General features: G+C 42.0%; 1 protein-coding gene across 1 annotated transcript in view; it reads left to right on the top strand.

Annotated features, from left to right (window-relative positions):
• LOC102288733 (kinesin-1 heavy chain) overlaps window positions 1–9481 on the top strand; it is a gene marked incomplete in the record, with an annotated part of 25005 nt that extends 15524 nt beyond the window's left edge. The window contains 14 exon segments of the mRNA XM_014332462.2: window positions 548–616; window positions 933–1139; window positions 1235–1378; window positions 2123–2311; window positions 2499–2616; window positions 4196–4251; window positions 4328–4437; window positions 4521–4622; window positions 4716–4776; window positions 5680–5751; window positions 6384–6488; window positions 6590–6803; window positions 7371–7488; window positions 7894–9481. Coding sequence (XP_014187948.1) covers window positions 548–616; window positions 933–1139; window positions 1235–1378; window positions 2123–2311; window positions 2499–2616; window positions 4196–4251; window positions 4328–4437; window positions 4521–4622; window positions 4716–4776; window positions 5680–5751; window positions 6384–6488; window positions 6590–6803; window positions 7371–7488; window positions 7894–7900 — 1572 coding nt within the window.
• Window positions 9482–9636: the final 155 nt, after the last annotated feature.

The raw sequence follows: 9636 nt of genomic DNA, 5'->3' as shown, positions 1-9636 counted from the left end.
TATATATATGTATATATATATGTGTATATATATATATATATAAATATAAAAACAGGCAGTACTGTAATCTCAGTACTGCCTGTTTTGCTTGATATATATATTAGAACATGCAGATAAAGTGCAATGCAGTAGCAACTGACAGATTTTTTAACATATTTAAATAGACATTACCTCAGGCAAGACATGCTATTAATCTCCAGCAGGATGACAGTAAAAACTAGAACACTGAATCTATTTCGGTACTTTGACTTTGTGAGAGCAGGATGAAAACTATGAAAGGTTTCACAATTCCTGTCACATGAAATTTCACAATATCTTCACTTCATCTTTCTCTTTTGTTTTAATAATGCAAATTCATTCTTGATATTGGAATAAAGAGAATATATTTATGTGAAAACCAACATTCGTCTTCTAATTAATTGTGGTGAACTTATTTCTTTTGACCAGCAGGTGGTGCAACTGGTTGCTGTTCAGTATTGCTCTTTGGCAGGAGAATTATGTGAATGAAACATTACTGGATTTCTCTTTTCCTCTGCCTTTCCTGCAGGACGATGAGATCAACCAGCAGTCTCAGTTGGTGGAGACACTGAAGCAGCAGATGTTGGATCAGGAGGAGGTGACACTGCATCCGCCTTGCCTTCCTTTCTTTCCTTCCTTCCTTCCCCTGTGCCTTCCCGCTGTTCCAAATCCCCCTAGGCACTCCTGTTAGCATAAACCTGGTGTGACAGCTGATTGCAGACCATTAGTAGCCCTGCAGGAGAGGTCAAACTGTAACTCACCCTTAGCAAGCACAGGAGCCTCACCAGATTGAGCACATTTTTCTTCACTGTTCACAAATCTGTTTTGTAGTCCCTGCTGTCGATACATTTTTTTAACATACTTTCAAACCTGACCATAGGAGAGCATCACTGAGCATCATTTACCTCTCCTAGCTATTAGCATCCTCTCGCCGTGACCACCACACGTTGCAGACGGAGCTGAACCGGCTGCTGGCGGAGAATGAAGCCTCCAAGGAGGAAGTGAAGGAAGTGCTGCAGGCCCTGGAGGAGCTGGCTGTCAACTACGACCAGAAGAGTCAGGAAGTTGAAAACAAAACCAAAGAGTTTGAGGCTCTCAGTGAGGAGCTGAACGAGAAATCGGTGAGCAGCTTGAAGCTTTGGGGGAATTTGCTGGAAGTAAAAACACTAATCCTAATCCTAAATGCTTTGTGATGTGTGTTATCGTCCACCACTAGAGCTCCTTGGCCTCCATTGACTCAGAGCTTCAGAAATTGAAGGAGATGACCAACCACCAGAAAAAGAGGGTCACTGAGATGATGTCATCATTACTCAAAGACCTGGCTGAGATAGGCATCGCTGTGGGAAGCAATGACATCAAGGTTCCCAGTTTGGCTCTGATACACTGTTTCATATTCAGAAAAGTGACATTTGGGTTAAAACTATGAAATAACAGTGCTTTAGACCACAAGCTAAAGCACTGTGGTCTAAGAACTATCAACATCATCAGGTATTCAGGTGATCCTTGCTGAAAATGAGGATAGTTTTGCATAGGCTGGTTGCAAGCACTTAATTCCACTGTGGATGTATCTCTCATTCAATTTATTTAGTGGATTCAGTCAGAAAATGTAGAACATGAACCTTGATCAAGTTCCAGCCAAAGTAGAACTTCAAATCAACCTTTATTATCACAAAAAAAGAAAAGCACCCAATCTTGAAAAATAAGAAACAGAAACTAAACTATGAGTGTTGAATTTCTGCAGATAATGACTTTCAATAGTCCTTAAAAAATTGGTAAAATAGATTTGGTTGAACCAACAGTGTGAAATTGATTGATTCAAATGTAAAACTGGTAAAAGCACAAAGATGCTCACAGAAAACGCTTCAGCAGACTAATGTTCTGCATATTTTATGATCAGACGACAGTCAATCAGTTTGTTGTCTAGTTTTAATAGGAATTGTGAGCATCTTGGTTTGTTTCCCCTGGTTACCAGTGTATCTCCAACTGCATGCTCTTCAAGAAATTTTGATAAACTCCTAATCTATTTTAAACTCCATGGATGGTCTGAGTGGGACTGAGTCTGAGGAATGTCTTTGACCTACGTAATGTTCTCTCACGTCCTCAGCAACAGGAGAGCAGTGGTCTCATTGACGAAGAGTTCACTGTGGCCCGTCTCTACATCAGCAAGATGAAGTCAGAGGTGAAGACCATGGTGAAGCGCAGCAAGCTGCTGGAGAGCACACAGACCGAGACCACCCAGAAGCTGGACGAGACTGAGAGCGAGCTGACTGCCTGTCAGCTCCGCATCTCCCAGGTAACAGCTGCTTAACAACTGCTGCCATCTCAGATGCTGTCGCCATAGTGACATATAGTTAAGATGTCAGATTATGTGGTTCTATATCAATAACAATGGGGCCTAACAATTGGGTCTGGCCTAAAAGAACTGTCATTTAATTTGTATGAGTCCTTTTCATGTCTTTCGTTGGCCGGTCGTTGTTTAGCAAGAAGCCAAAATCAAGTCCCTGACGGAGTCCCTCCAGAATGTGGAGCAGAAGAAAAGACAGCTGGAAGAGAATGTGGACTCTCTCAGTGAGGAAATAGTCAGGACCAGGGCCCAGGGTGAGCAACACACTCGCTGCTCTCCATTCTGTTTTTGTACAAGGAGCCCTGTTTGACTAAAGGTGTTTTGTGGAGATGGCAGTGAAACTGCTGTAAGAGGTCCTTAAACTAACTAATAGTTGTCTGTATAGCAGGGGTGGGCAATCTCAGTCCACAAGGGCCGGAGTCCCTGCAGGTTTTAGATGTGTCCTCGAACCAACACAGCTGATTTAAATGGCTAAATTAGCTCCTCGACATGTCCTGAAGTTCTCCAGAGGCCTGGTAACGAACTAATCATGTGATTCAGGTGTGTTGACCCAAGGTGAGATCTAAAACCTGCAGGGACACCGGCCCTCGTAGACTGAGATTGCCCACCCCTGCTGTATAGTGACTCAAATGTTTTAGGACATAAAAGCTAAAGCAAGTGGGTACAGTGGTGCAATAGTGACCCTAAAACAAAGTCTCACACACTGATTTTAAAAAATAAAGTCTTGGAAACAACCCTGAATAAAAGGATTTAATCTTCTCTGGTGTTTTAGGGCTATTGACCAGTCAGATAGGGTAAAATCCACATTTCTTTAAAAATGTTTTATTATATGTACCGGCCACTTCATTAGGTGCACCTTGACCCCTTTTGTCTTCACAGCTGTCTTAATTCCTTGTGACAACTCACATGTGAAAAATATTTGGTTACATTTTTTGTTGTGCATCGCGGTGCAGCAGGCAGGTCCCAAATACAGGACACAGAGAACAGAACTCAACCTTAACAGTAGTTTTTCTGGTGGCTTCATAGGAACCAAGGTGCAGAATAATAATAGAAGTTATTAACTAGGAAAATCTCTTTGGAAACATGGAACTCACAGGGGCCCACGGCAAGAGGGACAATGTGACAAAGACCAAGGGGAAACTCAGACAATTGATACACAGCAGGTAATGAAGGGAGAGGAAACAGATGGGAAACAAAGTGGGAACAAATCAGGAATAACAAGACAAGGGAAGTTAAACTTGACAAGACTATCACAATAAAACAGGAACAAGCATACACACTGAGACCCAGACTATGACATGCCAAACTAACACAGGGATAGAAGATTAAACACAGAGACAGAACACAGAAAGACTAGACAGACACGGGAACGTCACTGGGGGAACAAAGGGATCACAAAAGATATAGATTTAATAAGCAAGAAGGTGAACTAGAATCCTACAAACTGAGAATATAATAAAGGGCAAACTTAAAGGTATCCTTAAAACCATAAAGAAACTTAAAATCCTGGGTCCAACATCCAGGGACCATGACATTTTTATTGTTTTAAACCTGAATTTGTAAAACTAAACTTGAATAAGTCATAAGTATTGATTATTAGCATTGAACGTTCAAAGAAGTATCTGTGTTTATGGATTTCCCTGAAAGTCATGTCAAGTAATACCTGTTTCTGCTTTAAATCTTGTTTCCAGTAAACTATGAAAAGGGTTTACATGACGTGGCAAGCTTAAGAAAAATACTGTTTGTACTTGTTTGTGCCATAAGAAACTAAAGAAGATCCATTGTTATATCCCAGTTGTTCCTAATAACATGGATCATTTCTTCTCCTTCCAGAGAAGGTTAATGCCATGGAGAAAGAGAACGAGATCCAGTCTGCAAATGAAGTCAAGGTACTGTAACACGTACAAAGTGTGATTGCCCACCTCATCTCATGCAGTGACTAGCTGTTTTTTTCCGTGTCTTCAGGAAGCTGTGGAGAAGCAGATCCAGACTCACAGAGAGGCCCATCAAAGGCAGATCAGCAGCCTGAGAGATGAGCTTGACGCCAAGGAGAAGCTTATCACTGAGCTGCAGGAGTAAGACACCACATCACCTAACGCTTGTCTCTTTGAGTGAAACTTACATGACTCGGCTGATTTTATCCCTGACCTCTGTGCAGTCTGAACCAGCAGATCATGCTGGAGCAGGAGAGGCTCAGAGTGGAGCATGAGAAGCTCAAGGCTGCTGACCAGGAAAAGAGCCGCCAGCTGGAAGAGCTCACGTAACATCTCTCGCGTTTATTTAACAGGAAAATGCAAACTTGTTTAGCAGAACTGTTTTCCAGTCTTATTAACGCTTGTTTCATGTGCTGCAGGGTGCAGCAGGACAGGAGGGAGCAGGCCAGACAGGACCTGAAGGGACTGGAGGAAACTGTGGTCAGTTATTGCCACAAGTTTTGAAATCTGTATTTGCTTAGAAAATGAGTTCACCCACTACACAACAAACCTCTTATGTAAGTAGCTGTTAGCAGTAGTATGTTGCTGGGCGATTGTGGCTCAAGAGTTCGGAGTTCACCTTGTAGGAAGGTTGCCGGTTCGAGCCCCGGCTTGGTGGTTGTGTCCTTGGGCAAGACACTTCACCCGTTACCTACTGGTGGTGGTCAGAGGGCCCGGTGGCGCCAGCGTCCGGCAGCCTCCCCTCTGTCAGTGCGCCCCCAGGGTGGCTGTGGCTACAATGGAGCTGCCATCACCAGTGTGTGTATGGGTGGATGACTGAATGTGTAAAGCGCTTTGGGGTCCTTAGGGACTAGTAAAGCGCTATACAAATACAGGCCATTTACCAGGTCATTTGCTATGGAGATTTCGATCTCCACCAATACAACAGAGGTAAGAGGAAAAACAGTAACATTTTTAACATTCAGCTAGCATTAGCAAATATGGTCACTTCTGGTGTGACTGTGAGTATGAATGGATGTCTATGGGTGGGTGGATGAATGGATAGATGGATGGATTTGATGGATTATGGAAAGCCTTTCTAGTGAAATTGGTGTAATTAGTTTCCTTTAATCAGCTTTAATCATGTGACCTCTTGCCACATGCATGTATTTTTGCACAAAGAGTAGTGGTGCTCAAAGATGTAATTTTGGGGTGCAATAATTAGGTATGAACTGACATGATGTGACATCTCAGTACAACCTCACTATTATTTTTATGGCTCACTAGCCCAGATATAACCCAGATTTGTTGCCAGCAGCAAATGATACATTGTGACATGAGTTTGGAGGGCGATTTCTTGTCACCGTTATTCTTTGCAAACCTGTCTTTCTTGTCTTGTGTTAGGCACGGGAGCTGCAGACACTTCACAACCTGAGAAGGCTCTTTGTCCAAGACTTATCCACAAGATTAAAAAAGGTACAAGTCCTCAAAGTGTTTCTGTGATGGAACACATTTCAGCTTTCGGAGCAGATATGTAACCTCCCATTCCCTGAATGTTGCCATGGTGGATCATCACAGTAATTGCCATCTTGTGATCTGATTTGTCATCTGTTAAGACTCCTGTCTTACACAATATCACATGAGCTCTTCTTGCCTCGACCACGATGTTTACCTGGAGTGAGTCAAACAGCTCCATATTTCGCTCATGCACCGGCAACACTCCCATTAAATCTGCATCCTTAATGAAATTTTAATGAATCCAGGGAACACAACAGAAAGTGTCTGCAATAAGTAGGCCATCTGATTCTTCAAAGGTAGCAGCTGTAATTTAGGGACCTGGGCCCTCAGTGCTGCTCATCTCCTGCCTTCCAGCGGAAGCTTGATGAGACAAAGGCAGAGCAGGCTTTCCTGGAGCACACAGAGAATATATTATGCTGCTGTACTCATCCAAAAACTGCTACTTATCACCACATTTAGGCACAGATGGGATTATCTGGATCAGGGCTCTTTGGTTACAGAATTATTTTTCACTTTGACACTGATTTGAAAAACTGAAAGCAACAAAATAAATTACATAGATAACAAAGTTGTTTGCTGTGCTTGGACAGAATGCTCAGATGGACTCAGAGGACACAGAGAGCAGCGCTGCCCAGAAGCAAAAGATCAGCTTCCTGGAGAACAACCTGGAGCAGCTAACCAGAGTTCACAAGCAGGTAGAAATAGATGCAAACAAAGTGAGACGAGTGTCTCCCACTCAAACTGGCATCTCAAGGTTAAAAGCTCTATTTTTTCTCTTCTGTTTTAAATTCCACAGCTGGTACGGGACAACAATGACCTACGCAGCGAAATCCCAAAGATGGAGAAGCGCCTGCGGGCCACCGCTGAACGGGTCAAAGCCCTGGAGACCGCCCTAAAGGAAGCCAAAGAGAATGCAGCCCATGACCGTAAACGCTACCAACAGGAGGTGGAGCGCATTAAGGATGCCGCCAAGCCTAAAAACATGGGCAGGAGAGGGTCAGCACAGATAGGTAGGTGGCACCACTGTTTTAAAAAGCGACGTCTTTTCCCAGACTAAAAGGTAGCAGTTAGCTAAGCTTGACGTAATCTTGCTGTTTGTTTTGAGATCAGGTATGACACATTATAAAAATAATTCTCAAAAGCTATATAGATGTTGATAATCCTGGTACCCTGGGCAGATTATATAATAAATTTCATCCAGATTGACTAACAAATCTAGGCGGAGTTTGGGACCAGGGAACATATGTATAACACTATGATTATTATAGTAGGTTTTGTACGTTTTGTAGTTTTTTTTGTTGTTTTGGACAGGATCAGGCTAATCATTCATCGGTGTTTTTTATTTTTATGCTAACCTAGGCTAACAGCCGCCTAGCTTTAGCGCTAAAGTGATAAAGCTAGGCTAACAGCCGCCTAGCTTTAGCACTAAAATGATGCATATACGTCAGTATTTTATTAATGTTCTCATCTGATTCTCAAACAGAAAGAAATTAGTGTTTGGGTTTTTTAAAAATATCAGTGGGCCATTAACCTTCCCTCTGTAAATGATTGTTATTGTTTCGCTGTGTCCAATCCAGCCAAGCCTATCAGACCTGGTCAGCTGCCAGGGGCTCCCATAAACTTCAGTGTCAACAGGTCCAACCTCATCCAGAACAACCACCCTACCGGCATTAAGGGAGGAGGAGGCAATAACAGGCAAGAAAAACATGCACCCTGTTTCCCTGCAGTCCCAGGTTTATGAATTAGCGTTCATGTTTGCTTAATCCTAATACTTTGAGTAACCTCTGTCTGAAGATGGCCTCCCAGTTTATAATTAGCTAAGACAGATGGGCCAAGTAAAGGCTTTTTGAATAATGGCTCAATTACAGCTGCCTTAAAAGCCTCTGATACGTATCCTGTTGATAGAGATAAATTAATCATATTGAAAATTGATTAATTCAGTCTTGTTGAAAGGGGGACACAAAAACGTGACAAGCCAGTGATGACCAACTTATCAACTCTAAGATGATTCATGTTTCTTTTCTCATTCATTCTTTTGCATCTATCCACAAGTTTATGGACTTCATTATTAATTGTTGTCAAAATTTCTCCCCCTCACAGTCCCTGATGGTACTAATACTCACTCAGATACAAAACCAAAGAAGCAGACTGACATGGACGTCCATCAGCTGAATCGTTGCACTATTCTTCCAATGTCTGAATGTGTATTTACTGTATATAAGCACAGCATAAGCTGCAAAGCTGCTCTTTTAAGCTCTGTAAGCACTCATAACGTGTAATAGTGTCCTGCAAAATCCACTTTTATTATGACAGGCTGGTGTGTTTCCTTTTCCCAGGCACAGATAATATTTTACATTGTGCCAACATGCATGTACATACAGTATCAGACCTTGATGGCCACCTCAGCATGAGAGCAGAGATGAAAACAAGGCTGAACGAAGGCCTTGATTCTTTTGTCTGTTTGTTGACTTATTGATTGGTTAAAATGTGACATGCGCAGTTCACAGATGTCACAAAAACCTTTGAAGGCAAAAAAAACACACTTTAGTTGTACTCATAGGAAAAAGGAAGTTTTGACAGGACTCTGTGCAGTCCACTCTTACTGTTCCCATAGGATTTACGAGGGCACATAGTAGCCAGGTGCTGCTAATCAAATGCACTTGATTAACAGATCATCAGCGAGTGTGAGCGCCTCTGTGAAACAGATGTTTTGCCAGTTTGCTAGTCTGGAACATTCGGATGTGTTTTAATAATGTTCCACAGTTTTCCCAGGGGAAAATCACCCAAGGTCAGATTGTGGAGTTTTTGGAAAATCTGAAAAACAAAAAAAACCCCGCCAAGAGCTACGTCTCTTAGCATGCTAAATGCTAACGTTCATGACAGGATGATTAGGAAATGACTGCACAAGTATGACTTGTTTGGAAAGGTTGCCAGGAGAAAGTCTCATCTATTGGAAAGGAAGATGGCAGCATGATTTAGGTTTGCAAAGTTGTATCTGAAGGAACTGCATGACTTCTCTGGGTAGATGAGGCCAAGTGTGAGACCATCTGTCCAACAGCTTAAGCTTGGCTGAAATTGGGTCATGCAACAGGACAATGGCTGAAAAAAAGAAAAGGTGTTGTTTTGGCTCAGTGACAGTCCAGACCTCAACCTGATTGAAATGTCCTTATGCATAAATTCAGTTCAAAACTCAACAAACTGAAGCAATGTAAAGTTGTGTTGGCCAAAATTCTCGCATGATGTAAAGTTATACAGAAAACAATTACTGCAAGTTAATGCTGCTTAAGGAGGTTATACGAGCTACTGAATTGTGGGGTGTACTGAGTTTTTCACTGGACTGCACAGACTACTGTGAAAACTTTCTTTTTCACGACTGTGTCTTAGTTTATGTCACTGAAGTTGCACTGCTGCATTGCAGCACCTTTTGCTGGAGACAGCAGAGGGCAGAAATGGCATAAGCATAAAGCATGACCGTGTCTAGCATTATAGAACAGAGAATGATCTGCCTATGTGTAATTGTTATTATTGTAAAGATACCTCAATAAAATCAATCTGGAACCGCTGTCATATTTTGGTGTGATAGCTTAACAAGCTAATAACGATGATGCTGAAGCAGCAGTTTTTTGTCCCTTAAACATTTAACATTTTATTAAATGAATCTGTTACTACAGTGCTGGGTTCAGCTTCCACTGCAGTTTTCAAATGTATATATTAATAATTATTAATAAACTTTAATTTGAAAGCTTGCTTGGTGACTTTATTTCCTGTACCATTGGGATAACTCAATGGAGGGGGGGTTAGTTGAGGAGATGAAGAAACTACACAGGAGTATATGGGGGGGGG

This window comes from Haplochromis burtoni, unplaced genomic scaffold (genome assembly GCF_018398535.1).
Source record: "Haplochromis burtoni strain Fernald_Lab_line unplaced genomic scaffold, NCSU_Asbu1 Contig_30, whole genome shotgun sequence".
Taxonomy (NCBI): domain Eukaryota; kingdom Metazoa; phylum Chordata; class Actinopteri; order Cichliformes; family Cichlidae; genus Haplochromis; species Haplochromis burtoni.
Note: the sequence above shows the minus strand (reverse complement) of the source record. Positions and strands in the feature narration are given on the sequence as shown.